At 50.3% G+C, this 23,506-nt stretch overlaps 1 protein-coding gene across 1 annotated transcript in view; it reads right to left on the bottom strand.

The window, feature by feature from the left end:
• The window catches only part of ADGRD2 (adhesion G protein-coupled receptor D2), a 642,994-nt gene that overhangs the window by 485,844 nt on the left and 133,644 nt on the right, over positions 1-23,506 (bottom strand). Inside the window, exon 13 of the mRNA XM_073639770.1 lies at positions 21,207-21,265. Within this exon, the coding sequence (XP_073495871.1) occupies positions 21,207-21,265 (59 nt within the window). The remainder of the gene's footprint in view (positions 1-21,206; positions 21,266-23,506) is intronic.

Genomic DNA, 23,506 nt, shown 5'->3' with positions numbered 1-23,506 from the left:
GGAGCTACTTAGGGCGGCCTTGAGTGCCCCGAAAGCTGTCTCGCAGGCGACTGTCCAGTCGACTGCGACGGGCAGCTTCTTCTTGGTGAGGTCCGTCAGGGGCTTGGCCAGGGTGCTATAGTGTGGGACGAACCTCCTATAGTACCCGGCGGTCCCCAAGAAGGACATCACCTGCTTTTTGGTCCTAGGAGTGGGCCAGGATGCGATGGCATCCACTTTCCCCGGTTCTGGCTTCAGAACCCCCCCGCCTACCCGGTGACCCAGGTAGAGGACCTCACTCATGCCCAGCTGGCACTTTTCCGGCTTGATGGTCAAGCCTGCCCGGTGGATCCGACCGAGCACCTGCCGCAGGTGCTCTAGGTGATCCTCCCAAGTGGGACTGAAGACTGCAATATCGTCCAAGTACGCAGCCGCGTACCCTTCAAGTCCCTCAAGCAGCGTATTGACCATCCGCTGAAAAGTGGCAGGGGCATTCTTCATGCCGAATGGCATCACTGTGGACTCGTACAGTCCAAAAGGGGTGATAAAGGCAGAGCGTTCCCTTGCCGCGGGGGTCAGAGGAATCTGCCAGTACCCCCGGCTCAGATCCATGATGGTCAGGTACTTAGCCCCGGCCATCCGATCGAGCAGGTCATCGATGCGTGGTATGGGGAACGCATCGGTGGCCGTTACAGCGTTGAGCCCCCGGTAGTCCACGCAGAACCGTGTAGTTCGGTCCTTCTTTGGTACGAGGACTACAGGCGAGGCCCACGCGCTGCTGGATGCCTGGATCACCCCCAGCTTCAGCATCTCGTCTATCTCTTGGCGCATGTTTCCCTGCACCTCGAAAGAGACCCGATATGCTGAACGCCGGATCGGCGGGTGATCGCCAGTGTCCACGTCGTGGACAGCCATCTCAGTCCTTCCGGGCAGGCTGCTGAACAGCCCCCGGAAGGGGTGCAGGGTGGTCCCCAGCTGGGACCGTTGGTCCTCCGTGAGCTGGTGGCCAACCCCCACATCCTCGATGGACCCACCCGCCTTGGCTTGGGTGAGCAGATCCAGGAGGGTTTCTACCTCTCCTTCCTCGGGAAGGTTGCACACTGGGTGGGCAGTCGCTTCCCGCTCATGATGAGCCTTCATCATGTTCACGTGGAAGGCCTTCCTCCTTCCACGGGCGTGATCCAGGGTGACCAGATAGGTGACGGCATTGAGTTTCTGGTGCACGAAGTAGGGACCTTCCCAGGCTGCCTGAAGCTTGTTCTGTGGTACGGGGACCAGTACCCACACCTTTTGACCCACCTGGTAGGTCCTCTCACAAGCATTCTGGTCGTACCACCGCTTCTGGTCGGCCTGGGCCTGGGCCATATTGTCCTGCACCAGCTTTGCCAAGGCCATCATCCTGTCCCGGTGGCGCACGACATACTCGATGACCGACACCTCGGGGGTGGCCAAATCCCCTTCCCATGCTTCCTTCACCAGAGCCAGGGGGCCCCGTACCCGTCGCCCGTACAGGAGCTCAAAGGGGGAGAACCCCGTTGAGGCCTGCGGAACCTCCCGGTAAGCAAATAGGAGGTGTGGGAGGTAACGCTCCCAGTCTCTCCCGTGGGAGTCGACCAACATCTTAAGCATCTGCTTTAAGGTGCCATTGAACCGCTCACACAGGCCATTAGTCTGTGGGTGATACGGGCTGGCCACCAGATGTTGCACCTGCATTTGCTTACAGAGGGACTCCATCAGCCGCGACATGAACTGGGTCCCTCGGTCGGTGAGCATTTCTTGGGGGAAACCCACTCTGGAGAAGATCTCCAGTAAGGCGGTAGCCACCTTGTCGGCCCGAATGGACGACAAAGCTACCGCTTCCGGGTACCGGGTGGCATAGTCCACTACCGTGAGTATGAAGCATTTCCCGGAGTGGCTGGGAGTGGACAGAGGTCCAATAAGATCCACAGCAACCCTCGAGAAAGGCTCTTCGATGATTGGCAGAGTTACCAGTGGGGCTTTGGGGCGCGGCCCCGCCTTCCCCACCCTCTGACAGGTGTCACACGAACGGCAGTAGGCACCCACCGCGGCTCCCATCCCAGGCCAGTAGAAATGCTGAGCTATCCTGGCCTTGGTTTTAGCGATCCCTAGGTGTCCGGCCATCGGAATCTCGTGTGCGATCCGCAACAATTCCGCCCTGAACGGATAGGGTACCACTAACTGTCGGTCCCTGGGCCACGCCTCCGGTGAACCCTGCTGGACCGTTACCCGGTACAGCCGTCCCTGGTCCCAGACCACCCGCTCGCAGTCTGACTCCATGGGAGGCTGTGCCGCCTGTTCCTTGAGAGCTTTCAGGCTGTCGTCTGCTTCCAACGCAGCCTGAAATTCCTGACTTGATGTGGCCAGAATCGACGAAACTGCCACATCCTCTGTCAGCCCCTCCGGGCATGTCACCTGGCCGCTGTCTGACCCGGCAGACACTTGGTCAGAAGTGGGGAAGCCGTCGGACCTCTGCAAGGCTCCTTGGGCTCCGGCGCTCCCACTCCTGGTGACAGCGGCTATGACCGCTGTGACCGTGGGTAGTGCCTGCTTCCCCTCTGTTTCTGACCAAGCCGCCCGATCAGGCAGGCTTCCTAGGCCTTTGGACATCTCGGATGTGGGGAACTCCTGCCCTGGGGTCTTACCTGGCGGCTCCTCTCTTGGGACACCCCCACCTCCCATGGCCTGTTCCTCCCCCTGCAGTGGGCCTATACTCAGCAGCCTGGATACCCCTGGGAGCCCTACACTGCCGGTAGCTGCCCCCCTCTCCATCCCTGAGCTTCCCTCTACAGAATCCTGCCCGCCCCCTCCCTCACCGGAGGACAAGAGGTCACGGCACGCCGGCTGAGCACCTCTGCGGGCATCCCCACACTCCCCACCTGCTTTCACTAACCCTGTTTGTGTTGTGTCTGTGCAGGTGTTACCCTCAGGTTTCACTCCCTCCTCCTCAGCAGGACACACACTACATACAACATGGTTGGCATTAGCAGCAGACAAATCAATACACTCTTGGGGGGCCGAACTTGGGGGTTCAGAGGGTACATACTGCGATACTAGACGCCCCAAGTCGGTCCCTAATAAAACATTTGCGGGAATATTTGGCGTTACTCCCACCTCCCGCATCCCCCTTCCGGCACCCCAGTCCAAATACACCATGGCAACGGGAAGTGCCGGCTCCACGCCTCCAACCCCGGAGACGGAAAGAGTCTTTCCTGGTACCAAGTCCTGGGGGGACACCACCTCAGGCCGTACCAGTGTTCGTTCAGCGCCCGTGTCCCGCAGTCCCATGACCGCAGAACGGCCTATGGTGACGGGTTGGATGTTGTCCAGGGACCTACCACCACCCCCTCCCACACACAAAACATTGGGCGCTCTCTGGGACTGGGATGGGGTCTTTTGGCGCTGGGGACACTCAGCCCTAAAGTGTCCTGGTTTGTTGCATAGATGACAACGTCTTACGTCTGGTCCTTGCCTGGAGAGGGCAACAGGGGGATACACCCCTTGTGTTCTAGGGGCCGGGGAAACAGGGGCATGACTGGGCTTACCCCCTCTCCAGGTGCTGCTGGCAGACTTCTTCAGCTCAGGCGCCCTGTTATTGGCATACTCGTCTGCCAGGGCGGCTGTAGCAGAAGCCCCTGTTGGTTTTCGGTCACGGAGGAACTGTCGGAGGTCCTCTGGGCAGTTCCACAAGAACTGCTCCGTGACGAACAGTTCCTGGACCTCCTGGCGGGTAGTAAGCGCTAGACCCGAGGTCCAGTGCTCTGCGGCTCTCAACAGCGCCCGCATATGATCGGTCCAGGTGTCCTTGGGGCCACGCAGCAGGCTCCGGAACTTCTGGCGGTACGACTCGGGAGTGAGGTTGTACTGCCGGATCAGGGCCCGCTTGATGCAGTCGTAGTTCTGTACCTCCCCGGCAGGTAAGTCCCCCAAGGCATCCAGGGACTTACCCCTCAAACGGGGGGTCAGGTATCTGGCCCACTGATCCCGGGCCAGATGGTGCTGAAGACAGGTCCGTTCAAATGCCACCAGAAAGGAGTCCAGGTCCCCATCCTTCTCCAGTAGAGGGAAGTCCTCAGCTCGGACTTTGGACGACTTGGTCTCCTGATGGGTTGGTTGCTCTAGCGGAAGCCCCCGCTGGGCCAGGTCCAGTTGGTGCTGGCGCTCCGCAGCTCGCTCTGCACGCTCCGCAACCTCCCGGCGCTCTGCAGCTTCACGCTCCGCAGCCTCCCGGCGCTCTGCAGCTTCACGCTCCGCAGCCTCCCGGCGCTCTGCAGCTTCACGCTCCGCAGCCCGCTCCGCAGCCCGCTCCACAGCCCGCTCTGCACGCTCCTCCTCCGCTGCCTTCTCTGATGCTGCCAGGAGGGTTTTGTAGACGGCATCGCCATGAGACTGGAGACTTGCCATAGCCGCTTGTAAAAGGGCTTGTGATCTGGACAGGCTGGGCTGGGTAGGTGGTGGGCAGCCCACTGCGGGACCGTATACTGGGGACTGGCTCCCTGAGGTGCCCGGGCTGGACTCCTCCTCGCCATGAGTAACAATGTCCTCCCCTCCTGCCACACGGACCGTAGCATTAGCCTCTTGCAGGGTCTTGCTCCTGGTGCCGTCTGCCATCTTGGTAACCGACACCGCTGCAACCCTGAGTTTGCACACACCTTGTTATACTTTTAGCCTGACCGTCTAACGTTGGGCTGACCTTAAGACTCCAGCAGTGGAAGTTACCACTGGCAGTCTTTAGTGCCTGGGAGTAGGGGTCCCACAACACTATTATTCTGCAATCCCACCGCTCTGCCACCAATGTGATGAAAGCCGGCCGGTGGGTGCAGCTCTCTGGCGCCCCCTTACCTCTCAGGTCAGTCAAGGTACTGCACCTAGAGAAAGTAGTGCCAGGAAGCTGCAACCAGCGCAGGGAACACGGTAGTGTGTTATCCCTTCAACGTCACTAAACCGTAACGTCACTACACAGCACAACTCGCTAGCGCCCTCTTAGCCTCAGGTCAGTCAAGGAACTGCACCTAGGATAAGCGGTCGCCAGGGAGACTGTCCTGTAACCTACTGGGTATCGGGGCCCTCTGTAGTGAGGGCGGTATATATATCTTCCTTGGCCGCGCCAGGAATATATATATCTGAACCTCCGACCGTCACTACCAGCCTTCCCCAATCCCCAGTTGGTATGCTGCCACCAGTCCCTATTTTAGATATACGCCCAGTCCGTGAATGGGCCTATATCGGGTCAGGAACCAACCCTGGGTAGCGTTTTTGGCTTGAGCCGAGCTCACACGGACGTGCGTTCGTTATGCAGAATAAAAGGCAGGCCCACAATTACTTGAGGTAATTGATTATAATAATACACTAGATACACGATATACAACTAAATATACACAGGTATAAGGTCAGGCTAAACTATACAACAATGGAATACAACACACAGAATCACCACAGCATATCAGTTACCGGTTTCTTGATTTTCTTGTGACGCAGGGAGAGGATTCTGCGATCGCAGGCACGGTTCTTTGTTACAGGCTGAGGCCTACCACCGCATGGTCAAACTGCTCCTCCCCTTGGTGGCCTCAGCTGGTGCTCAGATGTTCAGCACACCACTCTTGGGTCAAGACTGACTTGTCTCTTGTCTGTCCTGCTATCTTACCTGCCCTGTCCCGCCCACTGCTGGTGAGGTCAGCTGACTCAGTCTCCACCCTCAGGTCTAACTTCGATCAGAAGCCCAAATTCTATGGAACCCAATAACTTCTTCTGGGATGGTCTCATGATACCCCCAGGGGTTCCCATGGATTCGGGCCGCCGTAACCGACCTTTTGATATCAATTATGATACCATACGGTCCTCAGGAATGGCTCCGCGCTATATCTTGGCTTCCAGAGCACGTACAAACGTCTACCGCGGAGGCTTGTGTGCGCAATGGCTCCGGGACGCCGTGATATTTTTTTATTGGCCCATCCCACGCAACATGCGTGTACTTTTCATGTTTCTATATCTTATGCCTCCATGCTTGTGACAGACAAAGAAACTAGTCCTATGGGACAAATGGTCAGGTACAGATAGACGAAGCACCCCCCCCTGCTGGCTGTGTTTCCTCTCGAAGTCTTTGAAGCTCCTAGCATTCAAGTGTTAAGTAGGCTTCTTATCTTACAGGAGCCTGGATGGGGGGAAACTATCTAGTTGACGTTTTAACAGAAGGTCCCAAGGGTGGGGGCTGCTGAAGTGTGGCCATCCCTGGATATGATTTATCATTACCAAGATGGCGGCTACAGGTTCATCACACACATGCATACAGTGCTGAAAAGACATGGGAACAGCATGGGGAAGACCTCTGGAAGCATCTCTGACTCCCAGGTCACTGCCTAAAAGTGTGCCCATCATAAGTGAACCTTGGCGCATGCGAAGATGCCTCCCGCCATGCACCTGTCGTTGCAGACTTGCAACAATCACCGTCCACGTCCTTGTCCCACTGCAGCGTTCAGTTGCCCCTACCCCATTCCTTGGAATGCAAGCGCAAGTATGCAGGCAGCCACCCATCCACCCACAGGCTGCAATACTTTACTGCCAAATTTTTGACAGCTGCTTGCACTTGAAATGTGGTATTTTAGGCTCGTGGAGGCAGAAGCTTTTCACAACCTCATGCCGGCGGTGGCCGGGTGTCCATACTCGGTCCTCAGCCACCACTAAATTTCCCGGTATCGCCTCCGCCTTACACAAGCACGGGTCCCACAACATTACCCGTGCCCTCCCCAGTGCACTTACTGGGAAGGACCGCCTAACCACAAACACGTGGACAGGTGAATGTGGCCAGGGACGGTATGGAGCCATTCCACAACTTTTTTTGCTGAGAGTTGTATTTAGCTCGGTGAAAGGACTGGCATAGAGGGAAACCGTATCTACCCTGCGTGTCATATCTCCCAGGAAGTCCTCTAAAGCTGCTTGCGCTTGAAATGTGGCCTGAACATTACTGCTGGTACTTTTCTGTGGGAATTTTCTTGCCTCCTACCTGCCTGGAATATTTCCAGCAAACTATGGTACGACGCCATCGTATTAGCACAGCTCCCAGTACCAGTAGCGAAGCCATCCCCAATTTCCTTCTCAGGAATTTTATTTGGTAGACTGAGTGGCAGCCCAAATACATTTTCTCACAAAGGAGCTGAAGATAGAGTGGCAGTAGGTGCAAGTTTCTCCAGCCTGTTATATAATAGAGGGTGAATGGCAGCACATTGGATCAGTGGTTAGCACTGAAGCCTTGCAGCGCTGGGATTCTGGGTTCAAATCCCAGCAAGGACAACATCTGCAAGGACTTTGTATGTTCTCCCCGTGTTTGCGTGTGTTTCCTCCTCAGTAAAAAAGCAGCCATAGAGTGTCCGGGGACCTTCCAACACACTTTTCTTAGCCAGGACTGCTTCTTGGCCGGGTTGGACGGTCCCACCAGAGAATCCTCTGGTGTGCCTTGGCTTCTACCTCAGGAGAGTTCATGATAGCGCTAACTTTGCAGCTGCTATGGGGCTCTTGAGCGGGTGAGAAAGGTTAGCCCTCAGAATCAAATCCTCTGGTGGGCACAATGTTTTTCAATCTGAAACAGCTTCTCAGTGGGAGTTGTATTTCACCACAGCCATATTCTTTAGCTCGGTGAAAGGACTGGCATAGAGGGAAACCGTACCTACCCCGGCTGTCATTTCTCAGTCACCAGGTTCCGCCCATTGTCACACATGACCATGCCTGGCTGTATGTTCAGCGGTGAGAGCCACAGATCAGGCTGCTGTGTTACAGCTTTCAACAACTCTGCAGCGCTGGGCGGTTTGTTAATTAAGCATTAAGCATGTTATCTTCAGCACAGCCTGTTGCCGCTTGGCCAAGGCAGTGCTGCAGTGCTGTCAGCTTGTGACTGATGTGATCATTTCGGAGATAGAAGAGGAGGTGCAGGAGCTGAACAATGTGATTACATTGAGGTTAAATTGGTGAAGCTGTTTTTCATACTAAAGAAAGATCCTATTGTTTTGTTTTTTTTACGTTATTTTTTAAGACAAATGTATTCACTGGGAAATGTCATTTTAACATTTTACAACCTTATCTGGCAATGTGGTGTGTGACACATCATCAGACACATCCTGTTTTGTTTATGATGGAGGGACTCTGAAAATCATAAAGCCTATTTTTACAGGGACATCAGACGGCCCTTACTATTCTTAAAAGGCCAGCAGTCGGCCCTAGCTATTGTTAAAGAGCCATCAGCCGGCTATGCTTTGTTGTTCCCATTATTAACAAGTGGGTCTTCTATACTGTTATTGCGTATGTAGTGACTGCAAGGGCTGCCAAAAATTTGAACACAACACAATACCCCTTTGAAGAGACAGAGGAGGGTCTCAGTAAAAAAAATGTTCCCATTATAAAAGAGCGGGTCTCCTATAGTGGTAATGCCCATGCTGTGAATGCAAGGGCAGCCAAAATTTGGGAAAAACCCCACTAAGAATTTAAAGACACATAGAGCAGGGCCACAGTAACAAGGTACGACATGTTCCCATTAGAAAGGAAAGGGTCTGCTATACAGTTATAGGGTATGCAGTGAGTTCAACGACTGACCAATTTTAGGAAATACCCCACTAAGAATTTAAAGACACACAGAGCAGGGCAACAGTAACGACAGATTCCCATTAGAAAGGAGAGGGTCTGCCATACAGTTATAGGGTATGCAGTGAGCCCAACGGCTGACCAATTTTAGGAAAAACCCCACTAAGGATTTAAAGACACATAGAGCAGGGCCACAGTAACAAGGTACGACATGTTCCCATTAGAAAGGAGAGGATCTGCTATACAGTTATAGGGTATGCAGTGAGTCCAACGGCTGACCAATCTTAGGAAAAACCCCACTAAGAATTTAAAGACACATGGAGCAGGGCCACAGTAACAAGGTACGACATGTTCCCATTAGAAAGGAGAGGGTCTGCTATACAGTTATAGGGTATGCAGTGAGTCCAACGGCTGACCAATCTTAGGAAAAACCCCACTAAGAATTTAAAGACACACAGAGCAGGGCCACAGTAAAAAGTACAACATGTTCCCATTAGAAAGGAGAGGGTCTGCTATACAGTTATAAGATAAGTGTGGCGCCCAAGAGGGTTTGGTCGCCACAGAGGTACTGCATCTCAACCAGAGGTGTGGTATCTCACTCTCAGGTATGGAAGGAGTACAGCTCAGGACCCTAACACCTGCATCCAACACATACCCGCAGTGGGGGTAGGGTGAGATTGCTCCTAAGGGAGAGCACAGTCCTGGGTCCCTAGCTGGGAGGCAGGAACTATGTAGTGGGTGTGGGTGGAGGAAGTAGCTTAGGGGAGCACATGAGAGGAAGGTATAAAAAGGGAAGCCATCTTAGAAAGTGAGTTCAGTCTGAGGAGAGAGAGAGAACAGTCTACAGTGAGAGGAGTGGAGCAGGGCTCTGCAGGAGCTCTGCTCAGGCAGAGGGCCTGAGGAGAGGCTCAGGAATGAAGAAAGAGGAGAGGGAGCAGAAAGGGCTCCAGGAACGGAAGAAGGGACCCTAGGGGTACGGGCAGTGCTGGAAGCCACCCGTACGCCCAAATCTACCGGGAGGTGGAGGGGTCAGGCCACACAAAGGGGACCGGTCCCTCAACTAGCAGAGAACTTTATGACTCAACTAGAAACCGGAGGCTGCAGTATATCAAGTCCTGCAGCCAACAGTCCATGCCACTCTCACCAAGAAGGTAGCTATATAGGACCCAGGGGACGGAACAGACGTCGCCCGACAAGGCCCACAGGTACCGGATTGGGACACTAGGTATGAGGTGCAGGGAGACGGCCAGAGAGAGGACACAGAAGGGGGTCCTGCTAATTAATCTAGAGATACCTGAGGGTGGACCTAGCCCCTCCCTGAGTAAGCGCAGCATGACGAGGGAAGTAACTTTGGGGCCTGTAACTTGGACTGCAATAACCGTGAGTAAAGACCCAGAGGACTGCACTTCATTGTCTCTGTGATTATTGCTGCGCCATCAAACCCTGCACTACAACGCACAGCATAACCCATACCATCTACACTGCCCTGGAGCTAAGCTCTACCTGTGGAGAGCCACACCATCCCTGCTGCAGTAACATCAGCTGCAGAGGACCTGCTCCGCAGCGGCGGCTCCCCTAGCCGCATACCACAGGTGGCGTCACGCCCCAGGGGGCGCGTCATAATTGGCGTCACGAACAGGATTTGAGCCCACCCGTTATCACCGGGTATTGTGCGCCTAAGGACTGTGTTTTCTACTGAATGTGGCGCCCGCCCCAGAAGAACAGGCGCCATTATGGGCGAGCCAAAAGACAACCAGAAACCGCCTCCCATCGTGGGCCGGGTTCCAGAATGGCGCCAAAAGCGAGGCCCGCCCCGAGCAACAATGACCATGTATGTGGATGTGTCTGTCAAGCTGGGGGGGCCGCCCCAAAGTGTGTCCGACAGCAAGTTGCCATGGAACCGCCCCCGAAAGGGGAGAGGAGAAAAGAAACCTGGGAGACAGGGTGTGGTCTCCAAGAGTCCAGACAGACCGCACCTGGAGGGCAAGATGGAGAGTCAGGAGCCAGCTCCCATCCGTGATCTGCAACAGGCGGCAAGGCCTCTTACCTTGGAGGAGGCCATGGCAGAGCTATCCCTGGAGGATACTGAATTCCTCCAGGCGGAAATCCAAGAGCTGGGCCGGAGGATGGAGAGGGCCCAGGAGGACGCCATCTCCGGCTGGAGAAAGGAGCTGCTGGAGAACCTGACGATCCGGCAGCAGCCAGCGCTGCACTCCACCAGCAGTGCTCCAGCCCCGGAGGAACCTGAACGGAGCCAGGAGGCAGAGGACGGCACAAGCGCGGCTGCGGGAGCAGGTAAGGAGAGACTCCATGTCCCGGGTGCTGAGAGTGCTAGCCTGCTTCTGGGCTCCCCGGCAGTACCTCCGATCCCGGGCGCCTGCTCCACCGACCTGCCCCTGGGCTCCCCGGCGCCTGCTCCACCAACCTGCTCCAGAGGACCTGCTCTGCAGAGGCGGCTCCCCTAGCCGCATACCACAGGTGGCGTCACAAACTTTATACAAACACTATAAATCCCCTATAAATAACCCCTTTTTATTGACCGCCCTGGGTCACGGACCGGGTCACCGCCACTGTGACATCCCCCAGCATTTACCGGCCCGGCACTGGGTACCCCACGGCCCAGGGGGGCGCGTCATATTCAGTGAGTCCAACGGCTGACCAATTTTAGGAAAAACCCCACTAAGAATTTAAAGACACACAGAGCAGAGCCACAGTAACAAAGTATGACATGTTCCCATTAGAAAGGAGAGGGTCTGCTATACAGTTATAGGGTATGCAGTGAGTCCAACGGCTGACCAATTTTAGGAAAAACACCACTAAGAATTTAAAGACACACAGAGCAGGGGCACAGTAACAAGCACAACATGATCCCATTAGAAAGGAGAGGGTCTGCTATACAGTTATAGGGTATGCAGTGAGTCCAACGGCTGACCAATTTTAGGAAAAAAAAACATGAATTTAAAGACACACAGAGCAGGGCCACAGTAACGAGTATGACATGTTCCCATTAGAAAGGAGAGAGTCTGCTATACAGTTATAGGGTATGCAGTGAGTCCAACGGCTGACAAATTTTAGGAAAAACCCCACTAAGAATTTAAAGACAAACAGAGCAGGGCCACAGTAACGACAAATTCCCATTAGAAAGGAGAGGGTCTGCTATACAGTTATAGGGTATGCAGCGAGTCCAATGGCTGACCAATTTTAGGAAAAACCCCACTAAGAATTTAAAGACACACAGAGCAGGGCCACAGTAACAAGGTACGACATGTTCCCATTAGAAAGGATAGGGTCTGCTATACAGTTATAGGGTATGCAGTGAGTCCAACGGCTGACCAATTTTAGGAAAAACCCCACTAAGAATTTAAAGACACACAGAGCAGGGCCACAGTAACGACAAATTCCAATAAGAAAGGAGAGAGTCTCCCATAGTGTTGGAGGCACTTCAATGCCCCTTGGAAGAGACGTGGAGGAGGGCCTCATAAAAAAATGTTCCCATTAGAAAGGACCGGGCCTCCTATACTTGTAATGCCCATGCACTAATATATGGGCTGACAAACATTTACCCCTGGAGGGGGTTTATATGAACATACTGTATAAAAAAAAAATTTCACAGGCATCATAAACACCCTTTAAAAAAATTATGTGGGTGTTGCATCACGAACCACGGTCACCCTGGTGATATGGTGGTGGAGGATGAGGAGAAGGAGGAGGACAAGAGCAAATAGACAAAATCAAGAAGTGTATACCCATGTGTGGGTGTGAAAAGGTGCATGGGAATACACCTCCCAAGAAAAGACACTGGATTTGAGTTTATGTTACGCTGCTATTGTGTATTGTCGCGCCCCTGAGGGTTCAGTCGCCACAGAGGTACTGCACCTCACCTAGAGGTGTGGTGTCTCCCTTCTCTCAGGTAAGGAGGGAGTGCTGCACGGAACCCCAAACACCTGCATCCAACACTACACAGCTCCAGGTCAGCTGGAGGGGCAACATGCAGAGCGCAGCTGCTGAGCCCTGACCCTGGCTGGAGTGGGGGGAACCCAGAGGTAGGGGGAACCAGTAGTGGGTGTGGGTGGAGGAAGTAGTTAGAGGGAGCACTTTGGTAGGAGTATAAAATAGGGAAGCCATCTTAGGGTGGCAGTTCAGTAGTTCAGTTGAGAGTAGAGCAGTTCAGAAGAACAGCTCGGGACAGTTCAGAAGAACAGTCAGGGAGCAGAGTCTCATTAGGAGCTCTGCTCCACAAGTAGGGCCAAGTCTGGAGGCCCCGGAGGGGAGCAGGGAGTAGGCTCCGTTCTAAGAAAGGATCCTAGGGGTTACGGTGCGTGCAGGACGGCACCCGTACGCTCCGCATCTGTCAGAAGACAGAGGGATCGCAACCGCATTCTAGTCCCCTGAGGGTCAAGCAAGTCTGTGTAACTCCGACGGACAGGAGGGACTTCAGAGTACCCGAATAGGAATGAGAGTGGGCAGCGCAGAGCAGGAGGGAGAAAGACCAGTGTGAAGACGGTCAAAATAGGAACACAAGAAGGTGGGGTTCTGCCAGGTATTCCCAAGCTGTCTGAGGATGGATTGAACCCCTGCCCGCTGAACGCAGCGCGATGCGGGAGGCCTGCACCTGTACAGTGCACCTGTGGACTATCTGAAGAATTGTGAGTAAAATCTCAGATGACTGCACTGTACTGCCTCCGTCCCTTCTTTCATCGGCGCCATTGTTCCCTACAACGCCCAGCGCAACCCACGCTCTCACCCTTCACTGCCCTGAGGCCTGCTCCACCTGTGGGGAGCCGTCCCATCACAAGCTGCCCTAACATCTGCCTCAGAGGACTGTTGCAGCGCTGGTGATCCTCACCAGACACCACAGGTGGCGTCATGGCAAATCCCCTATAAACTATTCCCCTTTTCAGTGACCGCCCTGGGCCACGGACCGGGCCAGCCATCGTGATATCCCCCGGCAACCGGAGGCACGGCTGCCGAGTACCCCACGGCCCTGGGGGCACGTCACTATCATTTGGTGGTGTTGAGAAGTCTGGCCCAATCCAGCACTTGTTCATTTTTATAAGAGTCAGTGTGTCAGCATTTTCAGTTGACAGGCGGTTGCGCTTATCAGTTATAATTCCACCAGCGGCACTAAAAACCCGCTATGATAAAACGCTGGCGGCAGGGCAGGCCAGGACCTCCAAGGCATAGAGAGCCAGTTCATTCCACATACCCAGCTTGGATACCCAATAATTATAAGGCACAGAGGAATCACGGAGGACGTTGGTATGGTCGGTAAGGTCCTCCCTCAGCATCTTCCCAAACTTTGCACTCCTTGTGAGAGTACCCCGCGCCTCAGGACCTGTGCGATTGGAGGGTCTGAGAAAACTCTCCCAGAACTTTGACAGTGTTCCCCTGCCTCTGCTGGATTGAAGTTGTGTCTCTCTCGCCTGTACTCCTTGGTTGTCCTACGAAGTGTGCCCTCTGCCACCAGCGTTTTCAGATGGGAATTTTTTTTAATAGTTCCGCAACAAGGGCCTTCTGGTACTGCCCCATTTTTGTAGACCTGTCCGCCTCAGGAATAAGAGATATAAAGTTCTCCCTGTAGCATGGGTCTAGAAGTGTCACCAACCAGTAATGACTGTCACCCAAAATTTTGAGAACGCGAGGGTCATGGGAAAGGCAGCGTAACATAATCTCAGCCATGCGTGCCAGACTACTAACAGGCAAGACTTCCGTGTCCTCACCAAGAGGATGACTGACCATGCTCTCCTCCTCCTCCTCCTCTCTGTCCTCTGGCCATCCACGCTGAACAGACTGTTTGACAGCTGTGCAGGTAGTACCATCTATAGTGCATGAAACTAGCTCCTGTCCTTCCTCTTCCTCCTCCTCTTCCTCATTGTCACCCAATCCACGTTGGGATGAGATGAGGCTTGGCTGTGTGTAATCACCCTGTATGGTTCCTTGCTCCATCTCATCGAGCTCCGCCGGCAATGCATCCTCTTTGATTGTGAGCAGACAGCGTTTCAGAAGACCGAGAAGCGGGATGGTGACGCTAATTATGGCATTATCGCCACTCACCATCTTGGTGGAGTCCTCAAAGTTTTGGAGGATGGTACATATGTCTGACATCCATGTCCACTCCTGAGGTCTTATGTGTGGAGTCTGAACTGAATACCGACGGCCTTGTTGATGCTGGTACTCAACAACTGCCCTCTTCGGCTCACAAATCCTTCCCAACATCTGCAGTGTAGAGTTCCAACGCGTGGGGACATCACACACCAGTCTGTGAGTCGGAAGCTGCAAACGCTGCTGAAACACTGCAAGGGTGGCGGAAGCTGTGACTGCCTCCAAAAATGGGCACACAGGTGGTGTACTTTAACAAGCAGATCCGGCAGCTCCGGGTAGGTTCTGAGAAACCGCTGAACCACGAGGTTAAGCACATGGGCCAGGCATGGTACGTGTGTGAGCTCGCCTCGCCTCAGAGCCGCCACCAGGTTCCAGCCATTGTCACACAAGACCATGCCTGGCTGTAGGTTCAGCGGTGTGAGCCACAGATCTGCCTGCTCTTTCAGAGCTGTCCACAATTCTTCAGCATTGTGCAGTTTTTCACCTAAGCATATTAGCTTCTGAACAGCCTGTTGCCGCTTGGCCGAGGCAGTGCTGCAGTGCTTCCAGCTTGTGACTGATGTGGTCATTTCAGAGATGGAGACTGAAGAGGAGCAGGAGGCTGAGGAGGATGAGGTGCAGGAGCTGTAGACCGTGGGGGCAACCCTGATTGACCTAGGGCCCGCAATCCTTGGCTTCGGGAGGACGTGTTCCGTCTCAAGGTCTGACTGGGTCCCAGCTTCCACTATGTTAACCCAGTGTGCCGTCAGCGAGATGTACCATCCCTGCCCAGAAGCACTTGTCCACGTGTCCGTGGTTAGGTGCACTTTACCGGTAACTGCGTTGTTGAGAGCACGGCTAATGTTTTGGGACACGTGCTTGTGTAATGCGGGGACGGCACACCAGGAGAAATAGTGGCAGCTGGGGACCGAGTACCGCCATCAAGTTGCGGAATGCTTCCGTCTCCACGAGCCTAAAAGGCAACATTTCGAGCGCAAGCAGTCGTGAAATGTGAGAATTTAGTAGTGTGGCCTGTGGGGCGTTGGCAGCATATTTGCGCTTGCGTTCCAATGACTGGGGTATGGACAACTGAACGCTGCGCTGGGACAAGGACATGGACGTGCTTCCTGATGCTGCTACTTGAGAGTGTGCAAAGACAGGTGCAGGGCAGGAGGCGTCTTCGCATGCACCATGGACAGGGGATTGGCTTGCATGCACAACAGCAGAAGAAGCAATGGTGCCACCCGCAGACACTGTTCCTGGACACTGGGGTTTGGCCCACAAAGTCAGGTGCTTTGCTGCCATGTGCCTGATCATGCTGGTGGTGGTCAGGCTGGTCGTTTTGCCACCCCTGCTGATGCTGGCCTGGCAGGTGGTGCAAATGGCCTTTTTGGGGTTATCAGCAGAGTCTTTAAAAAATAACCAGACTCAGGAAGACCTAACAGTTGTACTGGCAACTTCCTTCGTGTTGGTGTTACGTGGAATGGTTGCCTGCCTTCTATCTGCAGCCACCACACTGCTTCTTCCTGCCTGTTGGAGTGCTCTGCCTCCCACCCCCTGTGTGCCGCTGTCCTCGCTCTGCATGTCCTCCTGCCAGATTGGGTCAGTTACTATATCATCCACCACCTTGTCTTCCACTTCCGCAACGCTGGTCCTCCTCCTGACTTTCTGGCAATTGTGTCTCATCATCGTCCACCTCTTGTGACACTTTCCCACCATCGCCTTCGTGTGACCGTGGCTGCTCAAATATTTTGGCATCGCTACACGTGATCTCCTCTTGCCCCGCTTCAAGTGGACCGGGCGAGAGGCCCAAATCTATAAATGGAAAAGTGAACAGCTCTCCAGAGGGTTCAAGTGTGGGATCAGTTGTCTCTGGGTACTCGGCATGGTGGGAGGAAGGAGGATCAGGGTGAGGAATATGCGGTCCAGACTCACGGCTACTGAGACTTGACCGTGTGGAAGACAGGGTGGTGGTGGTGGTGGCTAAGTGACTGGAAGCATTATCCGCTATCCAACAAACAGCCTTTTGACACTGCTCTGGGTTCAATAGTGGTGTGCTGCGGTCCCCTAGAAATTGGGATAGGAAGGTCAGGCGAGAAGATGTGAGTGTTTGTTGTGGCACAATTTCGGCTTGCCCACAGCCTTGTCCTCGGCCTCTGCATGCACCATTACCATCACGTCCAGCTACCCGTCCCTTGCTACGTGCCTTGCCCATTTTAAATGGAGGACAGTATCTTCCACGCTCACTACAAATGACTGAGTTTGGAGCAAACTTATATGTGATCCGTGTGATAGAGAAAACAGAGTTTTTAATACCTGGCCAGTAGGTAAGTAGTTTGAACAGCAAACTGCGGTGAATTGCTTCAATGACACACTGAAGGAAATTTTTAATGGAGGCCAGAAATGGCAGTATTTTCTGACAACATATATGTGATCGGTGTGATGGAGAAAACAGAGTTTTAAATACCTGGCCTGTAGGTAAGTAGTTTGAACAGCAAACTGGTGTGAATTGCTTCACTGACACACTGAAGGAAATTTTTAATGGAGGCCAGAAATGGCAGTATTTTCTGACAACGTATATGTGATCCGTTTGACGGAGAAAACACAGTTTTAAATTGATCGAATTTCTAGCGCTGTAATATGGAAAGGACCTGGCTGTATTCTGCAGTGCCAACAAGCAAATGGCGCAGAAAAACGGTGTTCTCTGGATTGCTTTTTAAGCAAATAATGAGGATTAAGTTCCGAAGAAAAGTATTCCTGGCCCCTGAGACCTGGGCCTTTGTATAGAAATATCTAACAGCAGCAGAAGGCAGAATTGGAATGGAGCCTCTTGTGCTATATGCACTGCAGTCATTTTTGCTATATACACTGCCTGCCTATACACCCTGCCTGCCTGATATCTCTGCAGATGGATTAGTCCTCAGAAGGACTGTTTGTTAAGATGGATATGTGTAATGTACGGTTTTTCTCCCTACACTACCTAATACACGATCAAATCTCTCCCTGACACAGCAGCAGCTCTCCCTACACTGTGTGATCCGGAGTGACTGTGACGAGCATGGCGGCGCCAGGTCTGATATAGATCTGATAACGCTGTGCGGCCAGCCAATCACTGTAATGCCCACAACCAACATGGCTATGGCATTACAGTGCATGGCAGGCAATCCCTGCATGTTCATTGGCTCTCTAAAGAGCGCCAAACATGCAGGGAGGGGACCCGAGTTCCCGCCCGAGCAACCCGGAAATACTCGGCGAGCGCCGAGCATCTTGAGCAGTGAGATGCCTGGGCGAGCACCGAGCAGTAGCGAGCATGCTCGCTCATCACTAGTGTTTACATGTCATTCTAGAAAATATAGTTTCTGAACAGGAGACTGTGTTTAAAAATTCTGAAGGGTATTTTGTAACCAGATCAATGTAGTATTGTCCATCTTATCTGCTTAACACCCAGAGACCAATGGTCAGGCTGAATGTGCCAAGCAGACACTCGAACAATTTCTTCGGTGTTATGTCTCTGACCATTAGTCTGACTGGGTGGAATAACTGCCTCAAACCGAATTCACCGTAAACAACCAGTATCAAGAATCTCTTAAGACTTCTCCATTTTTCTGCACTCTTAAGTATCACGCTCACTTTGGGTCCTTTTCGGCCTATGAATTGGACATCCCTGAGACCAGTAAATCCATAGACAAATTAAAGATAATCTATTACGAGATAAAAAAAACAACTGAAAATGGCACCCCCCTCCTTGGCGACCCTTTCTGCTTCAGGTTTGCTTTTCTGGATGGCAGCCTTTCTGTTGAAGTAATCCACTGGATGCCAATGCGAGATCAGAACCCTGCACAGAGGTGAAGGGTGGTCGGGGTTCTCTGGAATCTACAAAACGGAGTGGCTCATGCCAAATCTGTCCAAGGTAGCCTTTTTGAGCCTTTGGCCTCTGACAGATGTAACAGCAAATATTCCAGCCCTTTGGTATAGCAGACTTCATCTGGTGTCTTAGCAAGTTTACATCTGTGCGAAGAGTGGGGAACTATTTTATTGTAATTCAGAGCTGTGCTCTGAGCTACAATTACCCTCTGTTGCCACTCACAGTGTTCAGATTATATACATATGTGTGTGTGTGTATGTGTATATTTGTGTATGCGTATATGTGTATGTATATATACACACATGTATATATATGTATGTGTGTGTATGTGTGCATGTATGTATGTATGTGTATATATATATATATATATATATATATATATATATATATATACACATATATATATATATATATATATATATATATATACATATATACATACAGTACAGACCAAAAGTTTGGACACACCTTCTCATTTAAAGATTTTTCTGTATTTTCATGACCATGAAAATTGTACATTCACACTGAAGGCATCAAAACTATGAATTAACACATGTGGAATTATATACTTAACAAAAAAGTGTGAAACAACTGAAAATATGTCATATTCTAGGTTCTTCAAAGTAGCCACCTTTTGCTTTGATGACTGCTTTGCATACTCTTGGCATTCTCTTGATGACCTTCAAGAGGTAGTCACCGGAAATGGTCTTCACTTCACAGGTGTGCCCTGTCAGGTTTAATAAGTGGGATTTCTTGGCTTATAAATGGGGTTGGGACCATCAGTTGTGTTGTGCAGAAGTCTGGTGGATACACAGCTGATAGTCCTACTGAATAGACTGTTAGAATTTGTATTATGGCAAGAAAAAAGCAGCTAAGTAAAGAAAAACGAGTGGCCATCATTACTTTAAGAAATGAAGGTCAGTCAGTGCAAAAAATTGGGTAAACTTTGAAAGTGTCCCCAAGTGCAGTTGCAAAAACCATCAAGCGCTACAAAGAAACTGGCTCACATGAGGACTGCCCCAGGAAAGGAAGACCAAGAGTCACCTCTGCTTCTGAGGATAAGTTTATCCGAGTCACCAGCCTCAGAAATCGCAGGTTAACAGCAGCTCAGATTAGAGACCAGGTCAATGCCACACAGAGTTCTAGCAGCAGACACATCTCTTCAACAACTGTTAAGAGGAGACTTTGTGCAGCAGGCCTTCATGGTAAAATAGCTGCTAGGAAACCACTGCTAAGGACAGGCAACAAGCAGAAGAGACTTGTTTGGGCTAAAGAACACAAGAAATGGACATTAGACCAGTGGAAATCTGTGCTTTGGTCTCATGAGTCCAAATTTGAGATCTTTGGTTCCAACCACCGTGTCTTTGTGCGACGCAGAAAAGGTGAACGGGTGGACTCTACATGCCTGGTTCCCACCGTGAAGCATGGAGGAGGAGGTGTGATGGTGTGGGGGGGCTTTGCTGGTGACACTGTTGGGGATTTATTCAAAATTGAAGGCATACTGATCCAGCATGGCTACCACAGCATCTTGCAGTGGCATGCTTTTCCATCCGGTTTGCGTTTAGTTGGACCATCATTTATTTTTCAACAGGACAATGACCCCAAACACACCTTCAGGCTGTGTAAGGGCTATTTGACCAAGAAGGAGAGTGATGGGGTGCTACACCAGATGACCTGGCCTCCACAGTCACCAGACCTGAACCCAATCGAGATGGTTTGGGGTGAGCTGGACCGCAGAGTGAAGGCAAAAGGGCCAACAAGTGCTAAGCATCTCTGGGAACTCCTTCAAGATTGTTGGAAGACCATTTCCGGTGACTACCTCTTGAAGCTCATCAAGAGAATGCCAAGAGTGTGCAAAGCAGTCATCAAAGCAAAAGGTGGCTACTTTGAAGAACCTAGAATATAAGACATATTTTCAGTTGTTTCACACTTTTTTGTTAAGTATATAATTCCACATGTGTTAATTCATAGTTTTGATGCCTTCAGTGTGAATGTACAATACAGAAAAATCTTTAAATGAGAAGGTGTGTCCAAACTTTTGGTCTGTACTGTATATATATATATATATATATATATATATATATATATATATACACACACTTATATATACACACACTTATATATACACATACAGTGTGTAATGATTTCAACTGCATTCACATGCACGTATTTGCACATATATACAAATTTATGCACACTATGTACATTGAATATATATAATGTTTTTCACTGAATGCATGTGGTATACACATTCACAGTTTATACACACAGTAATATATACACACACATATATACACACACAACTGTTTGTGCATATATCACTTTTGCTAAGATTGTTTGCTAATTACATCACTTTTTAAAAAAAAAAAATGTTGCTTTTCTTTAAAGTCTTGTTTGTTCCCGAGGCACTTCTGAAAGCCCTTAAGCCTCTAAATAGAAACACACTGCAAAGAAGATGTGTAACGCGGTGTACTGTTCTATGACCTATCACTGTGTAACATCATATATTGCAGGTGATTTGTGTAGAGAACGTGGGGATTAAGAGCCACGAGTAAACTCTGCCATCTACTGGCTTCAATGAAAACATTTACCAGCCTCTACAAACTCATTTCAGTAAACTGCTATTTCCTGAATATATTCAGCACAGACATAAGCCCATTATATTGTATATGTAACATTTCGATAAAGCACTTACCCAATGCTGAAATCCCAAAAAACACAGACAGGATTGGTTCTGAGCTTGATCGATCCTTTCTGTTAAATATTGTAAAAAACAATCAGTATTGAAGAAAAAAAAGACAGCTTTTAGTATAGTCACACTTTAATATGGAGAAGCCGTTTAGCAATGTAGCAATTGCTTTTAAGTTGAATAAAACTTGGTAGCAACATCAGATACAGTTTAAACAGAAAAATTATAATTTTGTTTCATAGTAAATTGTATACAGTGTAAAGTCTTATGTGGAGCATGATTTTGAAATGTTTTTAATTATGATAAATACTTTAATAAAGTTGTCCACCATATATTCATTTTAGAAGTGTAACATGCTAGATATGCCCCTGATCAAGCCCTGAAATTGGCAAAACCCAGGGTTCAGCTACACTCGTGCTACATTTCTAATATTGTAACACATACAAGGTTTTTTTTTTATAACTTTGTGAATTATAAGGAAGTGAATATTGCTCTATAGCTTTATCCCTTTACACCCTTTCAGGAGTGTAAAAAAATAATATAATATTAGTGCAAAAACTACAAAGTCCGATTGATGCGAGGAGGGACAAACTGAAATAATCACTGGAAAAGACCATAACCACTTCTCCATCAGTTTAAAATGGTTCTCTGAGAATGAAAAAAAATAAGAGTGTATTTAGGAATTAATTTATAATCACATTTCTTTTAACTAAGAAATAACATTAAATTTTGACTAGGGAAGTTGTCACTCTAGAATCACAATGGCTGCCATCTCATTTCATTTTGAGAAACCTGTCCTAGAATGTTATTAGGCCAGGAGCCTGTGACGATGTACAGAAGGAATCTGGCATAAAAACTTCCTTTAATTTGCAGGGAGGTGTGCTCCCAGTGGATATTCTTAGCTAATTCTGAAGATACCAGAAGTGCTAAGATAAGAAGAGCAGGATCCCACTACTGTCCACCATGTCTACTGATTTAGTACTGAAGATACTAGGGATGCTGAGGTAAGAAGAGGCTGCTCACACTGCTGTTCACCATGTCTACTGATCTAATACTGAAGATACTAGGGGTGCTGAGGTAAGAAGATGCTGCTCACACTGCTGTCCACCATGTCTACTGATCTAATACTGAAGATACTAGGGGTGCTGAGGTAAGAAGATGCTGCTCACACTGCTGTCCACCATGTCTACTGATCTAATACTGAAGATACTAGGAGTGCTGAGGTAAAAAGATGCTGCTCCCGCTGCTTTCCACTGTGTTTATCTGATTTCATCCTGGAGATACCAGGAGTACTGAGGTAAGAAGAGCTGCTCACACTGCTGTTCACCATGTCTATCTGATCTAAAAATAAAGATACCAAGGGTGCTGAGTTAAAAAAAGGCCACTCACACTGCTGTCCACATTGCATATTTGATCTAATACTGGAGATAACAAGAGTGCTGAAGTAAGAAGAGGCTGCTCACACTGCTGTCCACCTGATCTAATACTAGAGATAACAGGAATGCTTAGGTAAGAACAGACTGCTTACACTGCTGTCCACACTGTCTGATCTAATACTGGAGATACCAGGGGTGCTGAGGTAAGAAGAGCAGGATAATTCTGTCCACCCTGTCTTTCTGAACTAATACTTGAGACACTAGAGGTGCTAAGGTAAGATTAGGCTGCTCATTCTGCTGTCCAACATGTCTATCCATTCTAATGCTGGAGATACTAGGAGTGTTGAGGTCAGAAGGGGCCATTTCACATTGCTGTGCATCCTGTCTATCTGAATGCTGAGAGGCTGCTGTGAGCTAAAGATTCCACATACTGTCAAGCTATCATCAGGTCACAGCAGCAGAGCTTCCTATCGCACATGTTCATGGGCACAAGACAGCAGCCATTTTAATGTTCTAGACAAAACAAGTATGTAGGAATTTATTTCTAATGACATTTTCTTAATTATATTTTTTTTCTATTCCTGGAGGAAGAGTGGCAAGTGCTACTGAAAAAAAAGCATTCACTGTAAAGGATTTTGTTGGTATTTCCATTTATCTATAGGATTAGTGGACTCCCTTCATTTCTGTGTCGCTCCACTGTAACATAAAGGACCATAGCTACATCTGTCTCATGACAAGTTTAGTGTGTAGGTCATAGGTGACGTCACCGCTCATCATTTCGACTCTTGCGATGTCCTCGGGAGATCCAGCGCCTGTGAACGGAGGTAACCTTAATGACGTCACCTCAAGGAACAGTCGCCGGGTCTCGCAGAGAGCAGCATGAGACCCGGCAGCGGCTGCTACTCCAGTCTATGGAGCTTCATTCTCTGA

This window comes from Phyllobates terribilis, unplaced genomic scaffold (assembly GCF_046119375.1).
Source record: "Phyllobates terribilis strain yellow unplaced genomic scaffold, ASM4611937v1 Scaffold_7__3_contigs__length_470593459, whole genome shotgun sequence".
In the NCBI taxonomy this organism is placed as follows: Eukaryota; Metazoa; Chordata; class Amphibia; order Anura; family Dendrobatidae; genus Phyllobates; species Phyllobates terribilis.
This window is presented reverse-complemented; position numbering and strand designations above follow the sequence as displayed.